The sequence below is a fragment of the Sebastes fasciatus genome, chromosome 18, assembly GCF_043250625.1.
Source record: "Sebastes fasciatus isolate fSebFas1 chromosome 18, fSebFas1.pri, whole genome shotgun sequence".
Taxonomy (NCBI): Eukaryota; Metazoa; Chordata; class Actinopteri; order Perciformes; family Sebastidae; genus Sebastes; species Sebastes fasciatus.
Genome location: NC_133812.1, coordinates 24560111 through 24586763, shown reverse-complemented (window position 1 = coordinate 24586763; position 26653 = coordinate 24560111). Strand labels below are relative to the sequence as shown.

Sequence of the window (26653 nt, the reverse complement as noted above, 5' to 3'; positions counted from 1 at the left end):
TTCTCATCTAGCTCTCAGCAAATAAACATATTCCACAAAATGTCTAACCATTGCTTTAAACGTTTAAATGTAAAATCACCGTGACCTTCCGAATAACGAGTACATCAAACCGTGAGGGAGGAAATTAAACACATAAATTAATGTTTTCTCTCTAATATCTGTTGCTTGTTCGCCTGCAATGATCCAAAACTGGAGGTCACCGTTTACAAATCTATTTTTATATGCCACTGCATTAATGGCACTATGCTGGAGAGCTGTTAGCGCTATATTGCTTTCTATATTTTCCTCAGTGTACTTTCTCTCTTTTTTTTTGTTGTAAAAGCTCCATTCATGCATCCCTGAGTTGAAGCTTTTTAGGCTGCCTCTTGAGAGTCATGGATGGACCTGTAAGTACATCTGTGCCGCCCGCTATATGTGTATAAGAGGCTAATGCTTAAGGACACACACACACACACACATACATACATGGAAACAGCGAGGTACACTGCAGGCTAGCAGATTTGCAGAGGTGGTTCCTTTGTTGTGTCTAATCACTACCTGTCCGTTCGAGCGGCACTCGTAAACAATATGTTGTGATGGTGGGCGCTGTGTCGTGTATGTGTGTGTGTGTTTGTGTGCACATACTGTATGTGTGTTAGTGTCTGTTCTATTTTTAATGAGCTGAACCCTTTTGAAAAGCTGTTTGCGCTTCTTCGTCCCATCTCCTTTTTGTTGTGGCTGAAAAAATGGCAAAACGCTGGCCTTATTTCTGTGTGTGTCACAACATTTAGTAACCTCTTTTTATTAAGAAAATTATAGTTTGACCAATGATTCGGAAACCAAAAAAACAAGGGCACTGAATGAAACAAGAGTGGACAGAATTGGGATCTTTTTTTTACCCTCTACTTTGTGGAAAAAAACATTTTAAAGACTCACTTTCAGACTCAGAAGTTTCAGAGTAAGTGTGAGGATTCAGGATCGGAAGAAGACCAGGTCTCGGTGGCTTTGCTAGGACAGCTCTCAGTAGGATTTACTGGCACCGTAACATGATTTTCTGGTCTAGAGGCAGACGCTGTTTTTTGTAGAACAGCATGTGCTTGTGTGTTTAATTTGCTTAGTGTGTGTGTGTGTGTTAGTGCTGCTATGGCTTGGGGGGTTTTCTTGCCTCTACTCTACTCCAAACTTGTATTTATTTCAACTTGAATAATTTATAGAAAACACTTTCGAGAGACATGTTTTTGTGACAGGATTTTAAATTATTTTGTATATATTCTGTTTATGTCGGTATACAAACTCAAGGTTTAGATTTTCATTGTATAGCCGGGAACTTTTAGTCCCTGGAACTACCTTTCCAGGAACTAAAAGGTTCCTCCAGCCCACTGTTGTCTGCGTTTCGAAAGACCTGCGAAGATTAGGCATATTAGTCATGACATGGGACGAGGGCTGCTGGTGGTCACAGCGGTAAACACACTTTGCAGTCTGCAGTTCATCGTGCCTGCCTGTTTCAGCTAAAAAAACATGCAGTATTCACTGCAAGTAATAGTATTTAATGCACGTTATATTTAATGAATGTAATGCAGAAGAGGAAAAATGAAGAAGTGAAGTGAAACTAAGAGCGTCTGTCTCCACAGTAAATCATCTGTTGAGTGCTCTATGGTTATTTATTTGTGCTTTAGAACGTTAATGCCGTGAAACAATTAGAAAATAACTTTCAATGTCTGTCTCTTCCAACGTTACCGCTCGCCTTCGTGATCTCTCTCTCTCTCTCTCTCTCTTTTTTAATGAGTCGAGAAGCCGACAGCAGAGCCTAAGTTTATACTAGCCTAAATCGATACTAGAGTACTTTCTTGTTTATGAATGAAGCGGTACATGATTTGAAGCCGTTGAAGCAGCGGTGCCGTGTGTGTGATCATCCCTGCACACCCTACCCGAAAGTTCCTGTACTTCCAGAAAGCACTAGCCTACCACCAGGGCCTTTTTCGGGTGTAAAATTCTCCATAAAATGTCCCCGGAACTTAATTTAGGCCGCGGTCCCTGCAGTGGAAACACAATGAATTTCTCAAAAGTTCCGGGGGAAAGTTCCTGCGATGGAAACGGGGCTTATGTTAACTGAAGCTTTGACATTTAGAATTAAATTAATTTCACTATAACATATTCATGGTGCTCAATATCTTTGGTTTTACCCTTTAGGAATTCATCTGTGTATAATTTAAATAATGAAAAATGTTAAAAAATCCCATTTCTAAAATAATCTTAAAAATCTTGGTGGAAATTATTAATTAAATGATTTCTCGCTTATTTAAAAAAAAGTCTTTAGAGGGGCATAATCAGCAGCTCTTTTGTATTTTCTCAAATTATTTCACCTTTTACGAAAAGATTCAACCATTCACCCAAAATCAATGTGTTGATCCTTGAGCTTTTGTTACCTTTGTACAGAGCCAGGCTAGATGTTTCCCCATGTTTCATGTCTTCATGCCAAGCTAAACTAAGCGGCTGCTGCATGTAGCTTCATATTTACTGAACAGACAGGAGAGTGGTATCGATCATCTTTCTCTTGGCAAGAAAGCGAAGTTCCCAAAATGTTGAACTATTCCTGTAAATACTAAAACGATCCATCTCTGATCTCACTCCCTCTTGGTACCTGTAGCTAAATCCATTTAGACTTTTAATGCGGTGCCATTTGTTGTTGCACTCCGGTGTTGATGTTGGACTCGACCTGCTCTCCGTGTTGACTTTTTAGATTTTCCGAAAGAACGACAGAACTGTGTGTATTTCTGTGTTTGTATTTGGAGCTCAGCCAGCCTCCATCACCTCATCCGCTCATCCTAAAATCCTCTCGGGACGGTTGTCGTGATTACACACTCCCCTGTGCCGAGTGCCATCAGCAGCACATGAAATCCGTTCAGCGGGTCATTATCTCCTGCTGCTGCTAATGATGTTGGTAGTTGGTGTGTAACTACTTGCTCCCGAGTTAATCAATGCTGGACGGAGAAGCGGCAGAGACAGAAACCCACACACACACACATTCACAGAATAGTATAGTTTGAGAGTTGATTATTTTTTTTTATGAGGTGGTTGAGTCATACTGTACATGTCATTGGGGCTGCTGAGTGACTGCTGCAGGTTAGCTAGCTTGTTAATCCGAAGGTATACAGGGCATATAGAGCGTCTTCTTCCTCTGCTGCTGCTGGATGAGTCAGCCGCTCGGGTTACCCCCGCCATAATGCTCAGGTCTTGGCCTCTTATAAGGGCTTTTCCTGAGAGCCCATCTATCTGCAAGGTAGATGTGATCATCAGCAAGGCAGAAAGAGATAGACGGAAGAGAGGAGGAAAGAGAGAAATTATGATTTTCAGTGGAGACTTGACACCCACTCTGTTTGCTTTTCCTCTCTAATTTAGTCTCTCTTTCCTGTCTTTGACTAAATTGCGACTACGCTGGCTGGCGTCCCCCCCCCCACCAAAAAAAAGCGCTTCCTGCTTTTCCCTTTTCCCCAACTTTAATGTCCTCCTCCTCCTCCTCTACTACCTCCCCTTCCTCTTCTTTTCAATGCTCCGAGTTCCTCTCAAATGTCAGCATGGCACGAGTGGGTGGCAGGCAGCGCCATCTGAGCGAGCCCCGTCTATGGTTTTGCTGCAGTGCGAGGATCGGGCTAAAAGGAAGGAGAAGAAGAAGAAGAAGAAAAAGCGAGTGAATGAGCGAGAGTTGTTGTGTGTTGGCGGTTTGACAGCGGACACCTGACGTGGCCTGAGATGTGTCTCTAGCAGCTGTCCTTCTTTCTTTTTTACTTTCATGGTTAGAGGTTTATTTTCATTCTTTGAAATAAGGGATTGCAGCTGATGCCGCAGCACACAAACACACACAAAAACACAAGTGCAGAGATGTATAGATGCAAATATGCACCTAAATAACCGACAGCCTCATACATGCACAAATACATGCTCACACCCACCACATCTTGCACACACACACACACACACACACACACACACATCCAGAGCCGGTGTGCTATGACTCAGAGGGGAGCAGCTGGAGTGAAGGCTCCAGTGGCGGTGGTGAGCTGTCACCATCTGGAGGAGTACACGTCTCCCTGCCTCCTCAGCCAGCAGCATAAATCACCTCCCAACAACTGGGTGCCAGTGGTTCAACATGTTTCTCTACTGTATGTCATCAGGGTTTTTACTCATGCGTATGTACAGTATCCACGGATACAACATCCCAAACGTGGCGCTTTCCTCGGCTATTCTGGCAAGCCGTTTTAACATTCAATAGCTAAGCTTGACTTGACTATCTGGAATTAACATTAGAGATATCCATCATTACATTATGACTAGTCAGAATTTGTATTCAAGATATCGAGCGTAGCGTTAGTTCAGGCAGGCCATGAAGTCAAGCGCTGCTCATGTGACAGCTGTCGGCTGATGGCGGCCGATCTTAGGCCGGCCAATCAGCTGACGCATCATCTGACAGATCAGCTGATTCCCTTCTAGGCATTCATTGGCAAATTTCATACAGGGCGCCTTATTTAAGCTCCTTCAACCTGGCCACCTGTGCTGCTTCTTCTACAAAGCCGCTCGCAACCCACCTCCACCCCACCACCTCCTTTAATAATGTGTGTGACTAAACCAATATCATTCTGTGTTATTGATGCTGGCTCTGTTCTGCACCCGGGGGGGGTCTTTGCTGCTGCTCTCCCTGCCTTTGGCTTTCCATGTGTGCACATGGAAGGGCAAGGAGGAGTGCTCTCCTTGTCTCATGCTACCACGTAGGCTCGTGGATCCACGTATGCGCGTGGATGGGCAGGGAGATCCCAGAGCAGAGCCATACCGCCAAATATAATGTATATATTACTGCATGTAAATAAAGTTCTTTGACTAAAGTGGTCCTGACTGAAATCTATAACGTCATTCTGACTAGTCAAAACGACAGTTAGAGATATCCGTAATTCAGTTCTGACTATCCTAAATAACAGTTACAGATATCTCAAACGTCACTATGACTAGTCTGAATTGTTGTGCGTGATGTTGCTCATGCAAGGCTTCCAATTGGATATAAAGCATTTAAACAGTTTTAGCAGAAGCTCTTGCTAACTTCTGTAAAGTTCGGTAAAGTTGGAAAGATATTCACAGATTCAAACTTCCCCGGATCAATAACTCATAAAAGAAACACCGTAGTTACACCGAGCTACGACCTCATATTAATCAAAACGAACCGTCCTCCGAGCTGGACACATAACATCGGTCTCTATGTGGAGCCGGCTATGAGACGAGTGGTCATTGTGGATCAAATATTTCGAAAATGTCATGAAATAGAAAGAGCTCATCATCGAGGAATTTGTGGCGAACGAGAGCTTCGTTCGCTAGAGAGTTGTGGTAGAAATGTATTGTAGATTTATTGTCTCCAGACACACTTTATAAACCCGTACGGCTGCAGTGCAGTGCCGTAGTATGTTTGAATAGCTTCCGCCTCCCAGTTTGCCGTAACTGCTGACGTAATTACAGATGTCTTCAACGTCATTTTGCCTAGTCCAAACTCTAATTCAAGATATCTGTAATACATTTTGACTATCCCTAACTCCAGTTTGATATATCTACAACGTCATTCTGACTAGTCATAATTGTAATTGTGTAATGTCAAATGTCAAATAATGTCAAAATGTAATGACGGATATCTAAAATTAAAGTTTTGCCCAGTCAAGATAGAATAAGGGATATCTTGAATTAGAGTTTTGACGAGGCAGATATCTCTAATGAAAATCCTCCTGTCTAGCTATTAAATGTTAAAGCGGCTTTGCCATACGGCTTTGCCCCTACTGCAGTCACAGTTTCCTTTTCGGGTGGACAGTTCAGCGCTCGGATAAGAGCAGCTTTGATCAAGCTTTGACGGGCCGTCGCATCTAATAAACCGCACTATTTGTCTGCAGGCCGACAGCTGCACCTGTGCTGCTGTGGACGCCATCGAGTCACATGCGAGATTGAGGTGACGGTAGAGATATTTGGGAGAGAAGCTTCGGTTCATCAGCCTTGTCAAACTCTTTTCATTCAAACACTGGGCGGATGTGTCAGTTCACGTCCTTTGTGTTTGGACATATAAGAGATGAAGTCTGAGAAAAACAGGGTTAGAGGGATGTTTGTTTTTACTGATAAGTCTGCTTGTCACAAAGGCCTTTCATCAACCGTCAGTGATATGAAGCAGAGTTGTGTCCAGCAAGAACACAAACGTACATTTTCTTTTCTTTTTAAGGGCCCTGAAAATATATTCCCTCAATCAGATTCTTACTACAGTATCTTTTCTATTTTGATTCTACATTAAAGCAAAAAACATTCTGCTAAATTTAGACCAGTTTTAGTCATTTGACACGAGAGATTTCTGTTTTTCTGTTTTCACTGGTTTAAAGATGAAAGGTAATGTCACGTCAGAAACATTTAAATCGATATGTAATGACAGAGGGTTGTTTGTTTATGTTGCCAGATCGTCAAGATGTACTGTAATAGATAATAACTACTGATCTTTTTTCTGAACTTTTAACTTTCGTTGTTGCTTATTTAGTCATGAACATATTGTGTTATAGAGAAATGCTACTGATTCGAAACAAAGTTTTCAAACCATTTTTCAAACCAAATGTTAAATAAATAGACCACAGACTGTATATAAAGACGACGCATCTCCATTTCCTAACAGTGTACAAAAGTGAAGCCTAGCACCACGGAAGCTGTTTGGCTAGAAAGACACAACAACTAACCATAATTTCACTACATTTATGATCAACGTGACACATGTTCTAATACACAGACTCGCGACGGTAATGGAAAGTTAAAGTTACATCTCCTCTCATACAATTCCCGAGCCTTTGGCTGCACGACACAGCTGTCAATCATGACTTGTCGACCCCTTTTTATAGCATCAAATAACTAATTAAAACCAAATTTATCTGAAAAATGAACCCTTGAACATACAACAGCGTGGTAAGAACTACCTAAAATGACAGAAACCATCTTTGGGAAAAATGTATTTGACGTGTACTTTGACTTTTTAGTTTGGCTCATCTGCTAACAGTGAAGGGGCGGGATTTATGACCTATACTGCAGCCAGCCACCAGGGGACGATCCAGATGTTTTGGCTTCACTTTTGGGGAGCTGTCATGTTGTCCATCTTTATATACAGTCTTTGACATAGAGTGGGAAACACGGATTTAAGGAAAAAAGTACAAATAAGTTGCAATATTTCATTTAACCAACATGAATTCCTCTAAGGTGCACGCTGTGGAATATATCCTGCCTCTGCGTTAGTAGATTTGTCCTCATGTGATTGTTGAACTTTTGTGCAAAACAGAAAAAACCCCGTTGCTCTTTAAGTCTGAAGGCCTGAGACCAAAGCTTGACATTTACCACTGATGTCTTATATACTTTCATTTTTTTACTTCCCCTGTATAGTCACAGGAAACAACAGTGTGACACATAAAAAAACACTAAAATTAGCCCAAAAGCTGCCTCACCAAGGGTGGATTTTAACCTTTTAAGAGCTTTAAAACGGTCCGTTACTCTGAATTTGGTGCAGTTAAATGCTGTTTCCGATTTCATTCGGTGAAGGACAAAACTGTGGGTTTTGCCATTTAAATAACTATCACTGCAAAATATATCTCAACTTCCAGGATCGCTGTTTGAGCCATAGTTACTAATAGCTGTTATGTGTTTGCTTTGTTTGGCAGGGTCAACACAGGTAGAGCACTCAGTATCTCTGCAGGCCACACTTAGCTGGTCTCCTTTGGGAAACTAACGCACATGCCGGCTCCTTGGTGTCAACCCCATTAAACACATGAGAGGGAAGGAACACAGACAAACCATGAAAAAGATATACATTGGCAAAACCGCCTTAAAAGTCCCCCGAAATGGCGGCAAACATCCGAAAAAGAGGTAAGAGAGTAACTCTCAGACGCCGTCTTTCCATTCGTCCTCGTTTTTTCGTTCTGTTTGTCCGTTCATCCGCCCACGAGGTGTCTCCCCTCGCCACCCAGCGGTGCTAAAGCAGCCTCATATCCCGCCGCTCCGAGCCCCGGAGTCACGCCGCCTCGTCATCTCATCTCACCGCAATGAAAGCACTCATTATGTCTGACTCAGCTCGTGTTCACAGAGGAGGTCACTAATGGGGGATTTTTCATCCCTGGAGCTACTTCACGTAAACTCATCCTCTGTCAAACAACAAACACCTGTATTCCCTTGCTAATGCCCGCCAATCAAAGAGAAGCAGGGGCTGCTGGGTAACGCGGCACTGAGATGCCTTCCAGCCAGTTGAGACACACTCTGTGGGCAGGTGTTGTTTTACTCATTGATTCGGTTGTAGAAGCAGCAGGTTTCCATCACATGAAAAATAAACAATATTCCTCGTGCAATGTGGAATTATTATTTCTAATTTACTTTCTTTATTATTTAGTAGAGCTGCAACTAACAGTTATTTTCATTGTCGATTATTTTCTTGATTAATCGATTAGTTGTTTGGTCTATAAAATATTAGAAAATGGTGAAAAATGTAGAGGTTGAAGCCCAAGATGACGTCCTCAAATAATGTTGTTTTGTCCACAACTCAAAGATATTCAGTTTACTGTCATAGAGGAGTAAAGAAGCCAGATCACATTTAAGAAGAATTTTGACTTTTTTTTTCTTAAAAAAATTACTTAAACCGATTAATCGATTATCAAAATAGTTGCTGATTAATTTAATAGTTGACAACTAATCGATTTATCGTTGAAGCTCTATTATTTAGCCTATCATGGTACTGTATATAGTGGTGAGTGGAGCTTTATTTGTACAAACATTTCTTGCTGCAGAGCTATGCTGGAGGCAGAAGTACATTTTTGGTTGAGTCAAAAATAACTTAAAGGACAGAGAGTACCACAGTATCTCAGAAGCAAGTTGGCGAACTAACATGAAGAACTGTGGTCAAAATTAAATGAATATTAAAGAGTTCTATATTGTATATTGCATTACTATTATTATTTTTTACCCTCCTCTAGTTGTCGTACTGTCACAAAGCTTTTTAAGCTGCCCTCACATGATAAGATATTTGCTCTTCACTCACCGCAAGATAAGTATATATACATAAAAATATAAGGTATGATATGTCACCAAAAAGAGCGCAAGTAACGCTACAACAATAGTTGTAGCTGTTTTATCTCGTTGGTTGCACTTTGAAAGGTCAGCGGCAGCCGAGGTCAAAGTTGAGATAATTTGACTGAACTAATTAAAAAAAAATATATTACATCTATAGCTGAACACAACTTTCATGATTTTTGAAGTGTGAATGCAATCGGCAGAAGTAAAAAACTAATGTTAGGCTATAAACGAACTACACCACGGTCGCTTGAACGCGAGTTTAAACACAACGAGGCTGTAAAGGAGGACGAGTTGGCGTGATGACGTATAGTAGTCTCATTTAGTCGCCTTTTTTAAGACACGTAAAGGCTTCAAAATTCACGAGTGGGATATTTAATGACGTATTTTATGTGATAGAACAAAACGTTAAAACCTCTTAAACTTGTGTTTAACTACAGACCTTATTTCAGGCATCTAACTAAAAACCCATTGTCTGGGTTTTAGGACTCATTCCTGCAGCACTCTATTGTGTCTTTGGCATGCCTGTGAATCAATTTATATATGTGACTGTCCGTTATTAATTTAATAATCCAGCTAAAGTGGTTTATAAGACAAAAAATGTCACTAAAATTCAGACAAAATTGGAGAGAAATGGCGAGACAGGTGAAAATCAGTCTCATCCTGCATATTAATGAGCTGGAAACTGGATCATCCCTTCACTTAGTGTCCTGAAAACATCGAAAGGAACCTGTCCCTGATATATTTTTTCCTTCGGCCCCCACTTTGTGTCTGTCAATGATCTTGTTAAAAGAGAGACAAAGAGAGGAAGTGGAAAAAAGAGCGATGTGACCACATCTCCATCCACCCGCTGCTATCTGTTATCCGGCTGCAGATAGAGTCATTACCCTCCTTCCTCCATCTGTCCGTCAATACAGGCTCCATTAAGCCCGGCCGTGCACACTCGGATCCATCACGGCAACAGACATTTCCTCTTTCCCCACTCACACTTGCCCTTTTATTAGATTGAAGCCCAGGTAATGCACATACTCTGAAAATAGTCATCATTGTGCTGTCTGGCTGAATTACATGTCGGTGGGGGGATCGCTGTTCTGTAAATCTGAGCCTTCACAGTCCATTCATGTGATGTATTAAGAGTTCATCGGCTCATATATCATCACAGATTACACCCTCTCTTTTTTCCTCACTGATGATTGGGTTTCTGATGATCTGAAAAAGAGATGTAATGCTCAGATGACTTTAGAAAAAAAGCTCTGTATCCTCGCTTCCCCCTGCCTGGATTTTTTAATTAGAGAACTGTGTTTTGGTCTCATGTTTTCTTCATACAAAGCACTTTCTCACACAACTTTTTCTGCTTTTATCACCCTCTCATGATGTTCTCATCACCGCTGCATGGCCGCTCTGGGGTGCATTAAAAAAGATATGTAGACCCTTATAAGTCCATTTAGATAAGCATATACAAGCTGGTTTCTTGCACAATATACCCTGAATGTAATCATCTGCTCTGTGTATGTGTGTGTGTGTGTGTGTGCAGCTCATTGCTGGAGCAGAAGGAGGACTTACGGAAGAGGCTTTCCTACACGACGCACAAGCTGGAGCTGCTGCAGAGCGAGTTCGACTCCACGCGGCAGTACCTGGAGACGGAGCTGCGGCGAGCGCAGGAGGAGCTGGACAAGTTTACTGATAAACTGCGCAGGTAGGCTCGTACGTACTGTACAACACAGTGGTGGAAGAAGAGCTCAGATCCACAGTGTATACAACAAACATACAGTACAAGAGCCTCTAAATTGTACTTAAGGGGAGACACTATAGGCAAAAACATTGTTTTTCATGCAAAGTTTTTAGATTTTGGGCTATTTTGCTTCCATAACATGTCAGATTAGTGGAAAGAAAACATCCAAAATACACATTTAGGTTTTTTATTTTACTACTTTGTCTATTTGCGTCTGTAGATTTCTCCTAAATTCACCAAAACTCAGCATTAGATAATGCCTCATTTGCATATTTAAACATACAATTTCAGAAAATTTGTAACACTAAACAACTGGGGAAGATTCATGGTGATATCTATTAGTGATTTTTTTTATCCTATTCACCTGTAGTGCCTTGCAAAATGTAGGAACTTTACAATACATATCTTTAAAGGCTGTTTTTGCTCATACTCTGAACTAGAAATCTCCACTTCAGTAGCACTTACACACACCAAACTTTCCAGTTTCATTCCTATCTATATCCTGAAGGTTTTTTTACAGAGGGGTTTGTACATATATCATTCATAGCCTGATTTATAGAACATTTTATTCCTAAAAACATGGCGAAAATGGATTTTTTTAATGGCTGTTGCTGGTATTTTCTGATTTATGGAGTGATAAAAAGGAGATATCCAAAATCCCCTCAGTAATAACCTTTGACTCTGATATGTCAACAAAATGAAACAAGAATTTTGAACCTGGCTTTATCAACCGTTCAGATTTCTGTTCTGTACATTTAAGCAAATTAGCACATATTTTGATAAGATAATGACTCATTTGCATATTTAGACATACATTTTGAGAAAACTTGTAATACATAAAATAATTGTCTTAATGTAAGTGATCAGTTGGGTGAAGTTTCATGGTAATATTGTGTATTAGTTAAATTTAAGTACAATATTTGAGTAAATGTACTTACCTTACACTGCTCTGAATATATTATATCAAAGTGAAGTAGGTAAAGAAAAAGGCTCCACATGAGGTCCGAGGTTTGAGGAACTGGGTTGTGAGAAGATTTTGTCCAAAACTCCTTGTTTTTTAATTAGTAAAACTAATTTAGACTGAAACCTGAGTTCAGCAAGAGAAACATGGACAGAGAGGAGACATAAAAATAAAGATAGCTCAGTCACACATATAAATAGAAACTAACAGCATCCATACAATCCAGAAAGGCCCACAGTTAAAAGGTCAAATTGATCCGGTGAGATCAGACATTCAACTATAAATCCATTGTTTTTCACCCCATTTATATGCTACGAAGTGCTGCGCTGAACTTTCAAAACTCAGTATTTATTTACCCATGGGTATCTAAAGTTAGCCAGTGTTACGTTCTGGTCCACTGAACAGCAGCTTTTAAACTGAGGAGAGATGTAATATACTGCGGAGGGTTTTAGGAGGAGGCCCTTAAAGCCTAAATATAAAGGATGGTATGTAATTCTTCTCTTGCTGCTAATAAAGGACTTTTTTCTCACTATGTGAGAATCTCAATAATCAAGCGAGACAGGAGGTTTTTTCTGTCATCTAAAGAGAAAAATGTAATACAAAGAAACCAAAAGACACATGTTGTCTCTATTTGCATTATAATTAGTACCAAATTGTGAAATGATTTCCTGTAAACTTCCCTGTAGATTATAAGGAAATAAAGACCTGTAAAATAAAACATTATCAAAGTAACTGCCTTCCTAGTAAAGTACTATTACTTTAAGTATTTTCTTCTTCTTTCTTGTCTGAACAAAACATTCATTTTGGACCCACCAAGGAAAAAGCCATTTTATTCAGCACCTTCCTAAAAGCTCTGTGGATGTATTATGTTTTAGAAAATATTTGTCAACATAAAAAATATCATCAATAAGACCTTTAAAATAATCCAATCTATGACAGTGCAGTGTATTAGGTCAACGGTTTCACTGGTCTTCGAGAGATCTGAGGGGCTTTATTTTCTGTGTCATTTAGAAAAGTGTATTATTTTAAGGGTTGTCCTCGACCAAAGAAATTCTTAGTCGACTAACACTCATATGATTTTGTGGACTAATCGATCAATTGATGTAATCAACAGATTTTTGAAACTGAGTTTCTCCACAAAGAATCACACCAAAGCACCACTTTAAATCTTGTGTTTAGAGATGTGCTCATAAGTTTCTTGGAAATAAGTCATTCAGCATGAAAAAAGCATAAAAAACAACTAATCGACTAAAGAAATCTTAGTCGACTCAGACCAACATGACAGATTAGTCGACTAATCGATTTTATTTTACATTTTAAGTGAATTTTCCACCTGCCTCATCTACCGTTTGCACAGAACATTGGTTCCCAATCTCTGTTTTTGACTTGTGACCCCTTAAAAATATGGTTTAACAAACTGTTAATCGTGAACACTGGAATCAAAGAGTTGTACAGTTTCACTTGAGGGATTTCTTTTTTAGAAACCTGAAGAAGTGCAAGTATCCAAAATGTCACAAGTAGAAGCAAGGTGTAGAGAAAAAGTCAGAAAAAAAATACGATTTTCTGTAATTATTCCCTCCCTTATTCCTTTAATCATCTTGCGCCCCCTCAGAGTTATCTCAGGACCCCCAGGTTGGGCTCCACTGGGCATATTTAGAGAGTGAGTGATTCACATTATTATGTTGCCTTATACAGTGTGTCTCTGCCTTCTGGATCACAAATAACAGAATAAAACACTCACTTAAAATCAGCATATCAGTACAGTGAGGGCAGTGAGATGTGAAAAAACGACTTACAAATGCTGTAAACTGAAACCGTGGCACGCAATTTACTGTAGCTCTAACTTGTGTACTGCTGAGATAGCCGATATGCTTATTTTCAGTTCGGAGAAGTCTCCGGCTGCTACATACTACAAACTATTATCTGCAAGTGAGCAATGTCGTTTTATTGTGTCGTTTAGAATACAAAGCAGCTACTCAGCGCTGCAGAGGATCAACCAGGATCTGGAGGAGAAGATCCACAGAAATGTAAGTGTGTAACCCTCCGTATATGTGTGTGTGTGTGTATTCAGTCATAGGAATTCCCATGCTTAACGCTTAAAGGGATAGCTCGGGTGTTTTGAAGTGGGGTTGTATGAGGTACTTCTCCATAGTCAGTGTATTACCTACAGTAGATGACGGTCGGCACGCCCCCAGTTTGGAGAAGCAGACAGGAGTTACCGCACAGAAGCAAAGTAACGTACTGCTGTGGACGGGGCCGGCAACAAAACGTATTTTAGCCACCGAAAAGAAAGGCTCACCTAAAATAATCAATATCAGTTTAAGTGTACGCTATATTAAGAATAGTTTCACCGCTTTACTTTGCCGTGGGACAGCCCTTTCTGACGGGGGAACTGAAGCCATTGTATCCATCTATGCTCTCTTCAAAGCCACCAGACTCCATTAGAAAAAAACAGTAATTTTACCTCTCAGATCACGGGGGTTGCTGGTCTACCGCTGCCTCGATCGGTTCGTTTTTTTATATTATTGTGTGACTTTGGTGAATCCCAACTAACCAAAGTCACCAAAGTTGGAGCCGTCGGTGAGCGTCCGCTGGTCTAGTTTTATCGGCTCTAGTCTGCCCGGGTCGGAGGTTTTTCAGCCGATTCAGCATGTTGGCTCTGGTTTTTGCACTCTGGTTCAGCTTATGGATGTGAGGGAAACAAGCCAACGAGTAAAGTCAAGAGGAAAAACACAGAAGGCTCTTCTCATTTTTCATCTTCATCTCATCTGATCACTCCGACACACGGATATTTTCACAGCGATATGGCCATCTGGAATGAAGCTGAGTGGTGAGTGAGAGTGGTGTGAAAATGGTCGGCAAACGCCGCTTTGTTTCACGTACGTATCATATCAACAGCTTGTACATCCGCAGTCATCGGTCTTCCGGTTTCCCTTTTTGAATGATGAATACAGACTCAATCTGCTGGAGTGGAGAGTTATTTCCTCTCACGCAGGTGCAGAACGTACGTGGTAGTTGGTTGTCGGCTGTAGTCTTTGCGGTGTGTTCGAGTGCAAAACAAAGGCGATGTGAGGCAACGCAACAGGCAGCCTTCATCGCCGCTAGTTCTCTGATGTCGGGTTGGTGTGTCTGGGGCTTTAGGTGACTGAAATACGTTTTGCTGCCGACCCTGTCCGCAGCAGTACATTGCTTTGCTCCCGTGCGGTAACTCCTGTCTGTTTCTCCAAACTGGAGGCGTGCCGACCGTCTACTGTAGGTAACACACAGAAGTACCTCATACAACCCCACTTCAAAACACCCAGACTATCCCTTTAAATACCTGTGGACACAGAAGAAAGAGAAGCGCCTCAACAAATCATTGGGTTTAGACATAGTGCAGAACACTTGGAGAGCCAATTTGAATATGAATATGGCCTGCTGTTGGTACCACTGACGTTAATTACGGCCTATTACAATTGGCTGTCCTCCTTCCAATGGCAGAGTGATAGCAAACCCATTGTTCCTCAGCGCGCCGCACCTCACTTCATTTGTCAGACATTGCTGTTGCCGGTGGAAAGATGCAATTAACCAGCCTGCCTGAGAACACTGTATGACAATCAGGTGTCTTTGCTGTTGAATAGACAGCTGAAAACGCTCAGCGGACGGGTTCGTTACAGCACAAGATGATAATCATCATCGTGGTGATTACAACGCCACGGCAGCGAGATAGCGGGTCAATAAGGAGCCGAGGGTCACCCGCCTTTTTGTGAGAAGAAAAATGGTCATTTTTAAAAAAAAGAAACGCCAACAGCTTTTTATTTTTTTTCTGGTGAATCGTCCTCATCAGGTGTTATTGATTCATCTCACGTACGTCCTCCTCAAGGGGGAGCGAGGTGCTGAGTAAGTCTCTCTGTAATCGTAAAGCTTGTTTACTCCAGAGGTGCCACAAACCGATCTGACCCCCGTGGCCCCGCACAACTGGAGAATGTAATTACAAGACAGATAAACACAGTGATATATACTCGTGAGTGTGCTCGTACTCGCATGGCTACGCTGTTCAACGCAGGAAAAGCCTGAAGAGACAGAGAGAAGGCGAAACTTTTGCACACAAGGCCACTTTCTTTTTTTTTAATCTATTGCAGCTGTCATATAATACGAACCTCAAACACGGACAAGAAATCAGCCTGAAAGGCAGAAAGCGATGGATTAAAACAAAAAAAGACAAATGTGGACTCAAACCTGAAGGGAAAACGTTCTTCTCTGGAGCGCTCAGTTTACTGACGTCATGGTTTCTTGGTTACCCATAGTAACCAAAAGAAAATCAGCTAGACAGCTACAGTGTCTTTTGCTGCCATTCTCAATGTGTGAAGTTGCTTAGCGTGTCTGTAGTGTATCCATCCTGTGATTATATTTACAGCCAGAATCTCAAACACAATCTTATACAGAGAATAGATCCTTTTTATATTAGGGCTGTCAATCGATTAAAATATTTAATTGCACATTTTTTAATATGTTCAAAATGTACCTTAAAGTGAGATTTGTCAAGTATTTAATACTCTTATCAAGATGGGACTGCTCAAATATGCTGCTTTATGTAAATGTATGAATATATATTTTATTGGAAATCAATTAACAACACAAAACAATGACAAATATTGTCCAGAAACCCTCACAGGTACTGCATTTAGCATTAAGAATACGCTCAAATCATAACATGGCAAACTGCAGCCCAACAGGCAACAACAGCTGTCAGTGGTGTCAGTGTGAAAATGACCATGACCGTTTTTTCTCGCCAAAATTTAGGCAAGTTTGGAGCATTATTTAGCCTCCTTTTTGACAAGCTAGTATGACATGGTTGGTATCAATGGATCCCTTTGGTTTTCTAGTTTATTATGATACCAGTATCTTCACTCTAGCTTTAAAACCCGCTACAACCTAAAAATCACAAGTTGCGGTATTGCGATAAAGAAATTGGTGGCATTAAAACGGCGTTACCGTGTTAACTTTGACAACCCAAGTTTATATTTTACATTTAACACCAGTTTTCATGGAGAAACGTTTGAAAGCTGCTCTTTAAAAGCCTCATATATCCATCACATTTTGGAGCTTTATTTGGTTAATTATAGGGGCTGATCCGAATGCCTCTATCATTGCCATGGTAATCCAACTCCAAAGCAGTATTTGAATGCTTTGTTTTTTACATTAAAATAATATATATATATATATATATATGCATATATATATATGCATATATATATATAGTTATGTAATAATAATGCATAAATCTCAAAATAGCCCATGAAATAAGGAATAATCCACAACATTACTCATTATTCATATCCAACATTAGTTATCATTAGTTATTCTCAGACAGATGTCACTGTTTGTTGTGTGTCGAGGTGCCTGTGTGTGTACAGTAGTGCGGCAGCGGCACTGAAACAGGGGAGATGAGGACAGAAGAACACGTTAACCGTGCCGCCAAGCTTCGAATGCCTTCAAATATTTCTCACCGAAGCTTCGAAGCTCAAAAAGTGGTATTCAGAACAACCCTAGTTAATTAGTTTATTATTTAAATGTTCTGGTTTTGTGTTGAATTGCATGAATCTTTGTCGGTGACAAAATCATCGAGGCATAACATTCAGTGAGGAAATATTAATAATAAATCAGAACATACACAAGTCATGCAAATGTGCTCAGTGATTAATTAAAAGATTGTAAGAAAACTGGGGCGCACGCTTTGATGAGTGTTGTTTCGACTGAAAACTTCAATGTGTTGATAAATCTGTAAGTCGTCTTTCCTTGCTGTATCATTTCTATAAACCCGCTCTCTTTTCGTCAGTCTCAGCACCACGACGACGAGAAGCGAGCGCTGAGCAGAGAGATCATCGTCCTCAACAACCACCTGATGGAGGCGAAGCTCACCATCGAGAAGCTGCAAGAAGACAATGTAAGAGCCTCGTTATGTTTTCATCTCTAGAGGATAAAATAAAGCATATTAATAGAATAAATGAATGAAACCTTTATTGCCCCTAGGGGAATTTGCTTTGCACAAAGAGCATAAAAGAATATCAAGAGAACGTCAACAACCATATATGACAGCACATAATATAACAAAGCATGAGCATCATAAAAAACTTAATTTAGGAAAGCAATAAAGGACATCAGGTGCAAATTAAAAAAAAGTGCAGAGCGCTTTGTGATCAGAGCTTGTTGCTGTATGGGACAAAGGATGTGATGCTTCTTTTAGTCTGCATCCTGATCATACTACACCTGCGTCCTGAAGATAAAAGTACATATTCAGGACCTCTTCTGCTATGATCTCGTGAGCTAAATTCCTGATGTACCGGTCTGTCATGTAAGTAATACGGCACATTGGTTCCCATGTCATCTTGCCACATAGTTTAACAACCCTGTCCAGTTTGTTCTTGTTTTTGTAAAGACAATGCTCTCTCTGAATACAAAAAGTCAATATACCCCTAATGAAGGTCTTGTAAAACAATATCAGCATAGTTCTGTCCTAAGGCTGTCGGTTGATTAAAATAGTTAATCGCAAATTAATCGCACATTTTTTATCTGTTCAAAATGTACCTTAAAGGGAGATTTGTTAATAATTAATACTCTTATCAGCACGGGAGTGGGCAAATATGCTTGCTTTATGCAAATATATGAATATATTTATTATTGGAAATCAATTAACAACACAAAACAATGACAGATATTGTCCAGTAACCCGCTAAAACCTAAAAATCGCAAGTTGCGAAGAAATGAGTGGCGTAAAACGAATTTGCGTTAACGTGTTATTATCGCGTTAACTTTGACAGCCCTATTCTGTCCACATTAAAGCTTCTAAGTTTCCTTAAAAAGTAGAGACGTTGTTGAGCCTTTGCAAGCAAAGCATTGGTGTTAGCATTCCACGTCAGTTTGCTATCAATAATAGTGCTCAGGTACTTGTACTCCTGTACACTTTCAATGGTTATGTCATTCTTAATTACAGAGGACAGAGAGGAGTTTCTTCTATAAGCAATGAGCTCCACCAAAAACTGCTTAATTTGTCATTACAATTAGACATATTTCCTCGTTATAACAAGATACCTTCAAGATAATAATACTTTGGCTAAGGTTTTCACAGCAAAACTCATCAAACACGAGCACTGAGAGTCACTTTTGCTCTTATTAACCTTCATAATTCTGCACAAAAGCAAAGAAGATGACGTTGCAGCTATATACAGTCAGCTTTCAAAGCAAAGCAGTGAGTTTGGGGGTAGAATAATCAGTGGAGATGATGAAAATACTAGTGAATATTCATCCCTAAATGTTCTGTCCTGTCCTCTAATTGTGTTTTTATATAGGACATGTACAGGAAGGACTGTTACCTGGCTGCTCAGCTTCTCCAGTGCAACAAGTCTCTTTACAGGGCGCAGCTCTCTGAGGTGAGACGACACTGACTGTTACATGTTTCATCAATTTTATCAAGATTTCAGACACATCAAATCCCTAGAAGTTTAAGTGTAACAGTAGAATGCTTGTACATTTTTACTCAAGAGTCACAAGCAACCAAAGTCAACCTTCTTGCACCTGAAAATTTGCACACTTCAATTTGTACTGAATTTTTCCATACAGCAGTAGACAGCCAAGTAAAAGGGAAAGATGTGGTGAAATAAGTAAGAGAAGAGGAGACGTGAGTGAGGTGTTTCTTGAGCCGCACTAAGATGAATTTTCAGCTCGTGACATGAAGACGGTTAAAAAAAAGAAAGTGCTGTCTCGACCATAACTGAAGGTCATCGTGCCCTTTGTGAGGCAGAAGAGATAAAGAGACGAGACACGGCGGAGCGATGACGGCCATAGGTCGCTGCAGGAAGGACGGAGATTAGAGGAGGAAAGCTGCTCTTTGGCCAAATAACCTTCAACGGAGAAGTGTTGGAAAGTTAGTGGCTAATTTAACACTGGCTAACATGCTACCTGAGAAAAGATGGTCGAGACATTTAATCATTTACCTTAGAAACAGTAGTTATGCTTTGAAAGCCATTTATATGGTCATGGAAGGACGAAAAGTCATGTATACAATATATTATATTTAACATTCAAGTGTGGTTACCTCAACCTGAAAAATAAAGTCTCATTTCTATTTACCTAATCTATTGTAATTAATACATTATATTACACGTAAGTTGATGTAAATATTATTATTTCATTATTACATATTACAGAGGCAAATTCAACAGTCACTTGTACTTCTTTAGCTTTAAAGTTTATTTAAAAACGTTTACTTTGCGTTGCATTGAATATATATTTTCCTCTTATATATTTGTCCATTTATTATGTGTCAAACGAGAGAAATATCTTTTAGAATTTACAAAATGCCAACATAAACCAGTGATGGAAAGTAACATTTACTCAAGTACTGTACAACTTTACTTCTATTTTATGCCACTTTATACTTCTTCTACACTACATTTCTGAGGGAAACGTACTTTTTACTCTCACTACATTTATGGCAGCTGTTAGTTACTTTCCAGATTCTGATTATTAATACAAAATATAATTCATATTTGAATTAATCATTATTATAGATTAAGCAACCTGGTAATTTGTTAAAATTATCCCCACCTTTACCAGCTGTGTAACATTAAAGTTATGCTTATATATTGAGTCAATAATTCAAACACAATTTTATATGTTATTCTAAAATGGGCCGTTCTGCATAAACGTAAAGTAAAAGTACTTTTTGTACTTTTAAGTAAGTTTTTATTCTAATAATTTTGTACTTTTAAAGGGACAGTGTGTAGTATTTGGCGATATCTAGTGGTGTGGTTGCGGATTGCAACCAACTGAGTACGCCTCCGCTCTGAGGTAATGTGAGCCGCCGAGTGCAAAACTGCGGTAACGCTGCTCGCCTCGCTCAGAGGTCGTCCTTACCATATTAACACTACTTTAGGAGCAAGAGAAGTCAGACGTCGGCTGGCAGTATCACGGTTTTGAAATCTGCGGCTCATGTTACCGCAGTTTCACAAGCGTGTCGGAGAACTACGGTGGCCTTCAGATAACGTGAAAAACGTGAAAGTCTCTCTCTAGAGCCATTGCTTGGTTTGTCCGTTCTGGGCTACTGTAGAAACATGGCGGAGCAACATGGTGGACGTGAAGAGGACCCGCTCCCTATGATAGATAGATAGATAGTAACTTCATTAATCCCGAGGGAAATTCAAGTTTCCAGCATCACAGTTGATATGTTCATATCATATTTCTGAATATTATATTCCATTTCTGCTAATACATCCCCCTAAATCCTACACACTGTTCCTTTAAGTAAATTTTGCATGCATGACTTTTACTTGTATTTCTACACTGTTGTATTGCTACTTTTACTTATCTAAAGATCTTCTTCCGCTTTTGCTTTCATTCTCATTAAATCCTTTTTTGGAAATGAATTGAAACGACATGCCGGCATTGATATGAAAAGTAACAGTAGCACAAATCTTGTGTTTGCACCGATCAGTGAGACAGCGGTCTAAAGTAAACCAGGGCTCTCTTTCTCCTCCTGTCACTCAATATGCAGCCAAGTCAGAGTGTAATTATGCTGCACCGGCTTTAGTAATCATGTAATTGTTTGAGAATGATTAAGCACGAAGCTCAACGGAAACTACTTCAAGGCAATTGTGCACCAAAATGTGAGGGACAGCTAACTGTTCCAAGTGGCTAAAACTACAGCACACTGCAGCCTCGTCATGCTGTGTTGCTTGTGAGAATAGATGCATGTGGGTATTGATGAGTGTTTCAACACCAGGCCAGCTTGGCGCCACTTTCCGCTGCATCAGCCCTGGGCCTTGTGCCTCGCCCATGTGACAACGGTGGCTTTTTAAAGCTGGCGAGTGTCCACGCGGTTAAAGAATGCACGTTTTCACCCATATGGCTGAGTGGAAACATCAATGCAAACTGCATTTGATTGCGTAAGGCTCATGAAACATCCCCCCCTAAATACACACACGCCCCCGCTGTGCACAGTATAGGATCGGTTATAGAGTGAAAAACTGTTATGCAGGCCAAACATAATGGGGGTCAGAGGCTATACATGCACTCTCTGTACGTCCACCAGTCTCCTGTGGGCGGGAGCTAATCGAAAGAGTATTGATGAATGGTGCTGCAGCATTTTGAGGAGTGCAGTGGCTCTTCAGCGCCTACTGAAGTGCTTCAGTCGTTTTGTTTTGCTGCAAAACAACCAACACAGAGGGGTATAAAAACGACAGGGCTCGGATCTCCGAAACGCCACATAAAAGCTAATTGTGATCCCGTTCAAAACGAGCCCAAACGGACGGTATTAGTGGCATTTAGTTTGGTTCAAGTTGTAGTAAAACTGTTATGATAAAATGTCTTTTCATGTTAGTCTTTCCTCTCTCTACAAAGTTATAATTAGCTCGCCTCTCATTGCCAATTAGGAACAACTGACTAGATTCCTGTTGATGATGTGCTGCAGTTGGCTTAATGCTTGTTGCTATGGAGAGGCACAGATAGTGGATGGAGGCTTTTTTTTTTTATGCTCAGAATAGCGTCTTTCTTTTCCAAGGAAGGAGACTCAGCTCGCCTTCACTTCCACATATATTTTTCTCTCTTGTTACGGCTCTTGTCATGTCAGGTAAATGTAGTAGGTGTATGTTGTGGTAACATACTGACACACATGCTGCAGTGCATAGAGACAGAATATGCAATATATTCAATTAAGAAAGTACACTTTAGTATGAGCTAGATATCTTTGAGTGTTTATGCAATACAGAGTTCTCATGGTTGCAATATGGTTTGTAAATTTGGATCAATCCAAAAAGGTGGTCCTAAGAGACACCTACTAAAGACAACCTGCGGCAAAATAGTGATCACAGAGTGACTGTTTAGGGAAAAGAAAACACTCAAAATGATGGAGGCGAAAAGAAAACATGTTTTTTGTTTTTTTTATCAATCAATACAAAAAATACAAAAGCAACTTACAGGACTAGAAAGGCAACAACAAAGAAACCAGGCACAACATGAGCGTGCTGTTAAGAAAAAAATAAAATAGGAGCAAGGCAAAAGTAAATAGGAATATCAAAATACAGTTCTTTAGTTTTCTGTTCATCTTAGTACGACGGCGTATTTGGGCCATTGTAGATGAAATAAATAATAAATATGGAGCCGGGGGAGGAGGGTAATATTTCGAGGAAAAACTCAGAGATTAAAGTGGCAAATTCACAAGAAAAATATTTGGATATTCTCTGAAATTAAAGTGGCAAATTTACAACAAAACAAAATATGCGAGTACATTAAATCGGAAATTTACGAAAAAAAACTCAGATATTCTCTGAGATTAAAGTCGAAAATTTACGAAAAAAGTCCCAAATTTGCGAGAATATGGAGTCATAAATTTACAAAATATATATTTGGATATTCTCTGAGAATAAAGTGGCAAATTTACAAGAAAATAATCACAAATTTGCAAGATTATAAAGTTGGAAATTTACGAGAAAAAAACTCGAAAATTTGCAAGGAAATGCAGTCACAAATTTATGAGAAAAAAATGTGGATATTCTCTGAGAATAAAGTGGCAAATTTACAAATAAAAAAACTCACAAAAATGCAAGATTTTAAAGTCGGAAAATTACGAGAAACAAACTCCGATATTCTCTGAGATTAAAGTGGTAAATTTAGGAGGAAAAAAAACTCACAAATTTGTGAGAAAAAAAATTAACAAATATGCGAGATTATAAAGTTATAAATTGACAAAAAAAATCACAAATATGTGAGATTATAAAGTTATAAATTCATTTGAAAAAAACTTGGATATATATTCTCTGAGATCAAAGTGGCAAATTTACAAGAAAAAAAATCACAATTATGTGAGATTTTAATGTCAGACATTTACGAGAAAAAATAAATCTGAAAATAATGGCGTGCAAAACCGTAGTAATGAAAAATACCACAATGAACTTCATTACACCACTAGAAATAAATAGGAAGAGGCACGTCTGTTGGACCACTTGCATATGTGAATGTGATATTTACCCAGTAAAATAAGTAAATGAATGAGATCCAGCAAGTGAGTAATGATAAGGATGTTTGTGAGAAAGAAGAAAACCTTGCAGAGTTGCATTTTCATGATGTAAGCTGATGACGTGCCTCTGCTTTCATTAACTATTTACATTATAGTGCTACGATTCACCTTGAAATCATTGCACAATCTGGCAAACTTGGTATCATACAGTCTGATACAGATTGGGACCAAAGGTTTTATTAAACCCATCGCTCAGTGTGACCTGCAGTAAACGTACACAACTCTCACACAGTCTGAAAGCACCTTTAATGAAGACAACCTTCTAGTTATAGTGACAGTCCAGGGAGCTTTTTGTAGTGCAGCGGAGCATTCGAAGCCTGTAAATGTTGTAGTGTGCAAAAAAAAAAAAAAAGAATCCTCAGTAGAGGAAGCAGTGATCTCATGCTACAGTACAGCTCCATCTGTTGGCGCAGCAACACTTACATCACATGTATTTTCTCTGACACTTGTAGCTGCCGGCTGATTTTCAGGAGCGACTGACGATGCACATGGAGGAGTCTCCTCTCTGCCACACCTACTCCGACTCCGTCCCGGCCTCTCTCATCGGCAAAGTGCTGGAGAAGCCGGACGAGGCCTGCAGCAGCAGCCAGGCCTCCCGCTCCCCCAGCCCCCAAACTCAGGACCATACTTTTATCTTGGAGAGCTTGGGACCGGGAGGGCCACTGGGGCTCCGCGCAGCCTACAAATCTGACCTGTACAGCAGCGACACAGCCCTGTACTGCCCCGACGACCGGCACCGCGAGCGGAGGCCCAGCATGGACCTCCACGGTCAGAGGAAGCTGCTGTACGGGCCCCAGATCTCCACCGACAGCAACCCAGAGGAGGGTTCGGTGGGGTTGAGGGCCGGCTTCTCCCAGGAGCACTTTGCCAAGTTCCCCGCCACGCTGGGCGCCGGCTCCAGCTCCTACTCCAGCTTCAGCGGAGGGGGCTCTGAAGACAAAGGCAACGGTCCGCCCAGCACCGCCGCTTCCTCCCCGCACCACCACTCCCTCTACATGGAGTGGAGAGATGCAGGGGACTACGAGAGGAAGAGTGACTCATCCTGGGAGAGGGACAGTCCAAGAGGCTTCGCCAACGCTCATCCCTTCCAGCAGACGGAGCTCAGCCACCACCAGAACGGCAGCTCGCCCGTCTACAGCCGCACCATGTCCTCCTGTTTCAGCGAGCCCTATGAGCCGCTGCCTCCCTCTTCATCCCCGAGCGTCGCCTACGGAGACAGCCGTCGAGGCAGCACGTTAGCCCCGGAGGAGGAGGAGCTGATTGGCCGGTGGAGGCAACTTAGCGTGGAGGACTTAAGCGCCCACTCGTACCGCAGCCCGGGCCGGGCCTCGCCGTACAGCTTCTCGGAGCAGCACTTCTCCGTGCGGCCCTCCAAGATCCGACTCGGCCCGCTCTACAGCAGCTTCCAGGAGGGGGCCGACTTCTACCACCACGCGGTGGGCGTCGTGGACCCGGTGTGGGTGGCCGACGGCCCCAGCCCCGAGTGCAGCCCGGGGCTGCGACAGGCTCACAGCCAAGCCCACCTGTACCGAGCCGAGGACAGCCAGGAGTCAGAGCACAGCCTCTACCACTCAGGGAGCTCCAAAGACAGGGAGGGTAATGTGGCAGCTGGCGGCCAGAGCACGGATTACCCGGACCCCAGCCCCAACAGCTCCACCGAGTCTCTGAACCAGAGGTCCCTGGAGATGGCCGCGGAGCTGCAGCACTACCAAGTGGAGATGCACAACCTGCCCGCACAGGCGAGCCAGCCGTCGCCACCGCCGGCGCCGCCCCCTCCTCCTCCGTACAACCAAAAATTTGGCTCCCTGGGACTCTCCAGGAAGGACAGTCTGACCAAGGCCCAGCTTTACGGAACACTTCTGAACTGACTTCACTATCATTCTTTTACAGGACGCAAGGTACGTCCAGCTACACCTCCTGTTAGCAGATAACGGTTTGAATAGCAGCCAAGGGGTCTGAATAATTCAGCATCACGAACGTGTAACTAGTGCTGGTTATTTATAAGCTTTGATCGTATGACAACAGTTTACACAACCAGAGCAAGTGAATCACATTAAAAGAGTTGGATGTGCGGTAAAATGGGAGCAGAGAGAAGCTCAAGCGGCCCGTAAAAATTTGTAAGAATGTATACGTATTTAAATTACAAAATGTATAAATATATACTTATAACTGAAAATTGAGTGATATATTTTGTATGTAGCTGTTAGCAAACATCCAAAACAATCAAACGAAATGCAAAATCTTCTTGATAAAAACCTGGAACTTGTATATAAATTAAACAAAAAAGGTATTTTAATTGAGAGCCCGTATAAATTGCACAGTCGTTATTTTTAATGGGCTGAAACGGTGTTGAACAGACAGCGAAATCACTTAAATGAGAAGCATACATTCAGTTTTTTCTTCTGTTTGGTTGAGTTTGACAGTATCAGTGGGTGTGTTATATCGTTATTGATGGAACGTTTTGAGAACTGTATTTTATTTTTGGCTCTTCTGTATCCCACGGAGAGGTTTTCCTGCCCCCATTCTACCTCAGATTTGGACGCCCACACCCCCCATCAAGCCACTGTAACCCTGTTTCTTTGACTACAATGCATGTTTATATATTTTGGTTGTTTTGTTCGCCTAATAAAGCACAAATTATACATAAATATATACGCTCCCAAAGCCTTCCTTTAATGTTCAAATGGTGGCTGTGCGGGGGGGGATTTACTTTAAAGTTGATTGAACTGGGAGGGAGACCCTTCATCATTCAGACTGCTGCAGCCATGTGGAGCGGCGCCTGCTGAGTCACTACGATGCGCTGCTTCATCACTGTTGTGAAGTT

General features: G+C 41.0%; 1 protein-coding gene across 7 annotated transcripts in view; it reads left to right on the top strand.

Moving 5' to 3' along the window:
* LOC141755903 (brain-enriched guanylate kinase-associated protein) overlaps window positions 1–26215 on the top strand; it is a 34358-nt gene extending 8143 nt beyond the window's left edge. For 3 of the 7 annotated variants that reach the window (XM_074615221.1, XM_074615220.1, XM_074615219.1), the window contains 5 exons: window positions 10619–10780; window positions 13738–13804; window positions 17596–17703; window positions 19106–19186; window positions 24282–26215. In XM_074615221.1, coding sequence (XP_074471322.1) covers window positions 10619–10780; window positions 13738–13804; window positions 17596–17703; window positions 19106–19186; window positions 24282–25697 — 1834 coding nt within the window. In that variant the 3' untranslated portion in view covers window positions 25698–26215. Of the gene's footprint in view, window positions 1–1906; window positions 3773–5900; window positions 6095–7685; window positions 7891–10618; window positions 10781–13737; window positions 13805–17595; window positions 17704–19105; window positions 19187–24281 lie in introns of those variants that run through there. The other 4 variants (XM_074615216.1, XM_074615215.1, XM_074615217.1 and 1 more) reach the window with 3 other exon arrangements.
* Window positions 26216–26653: the final 438 nt, after the last annotated feature.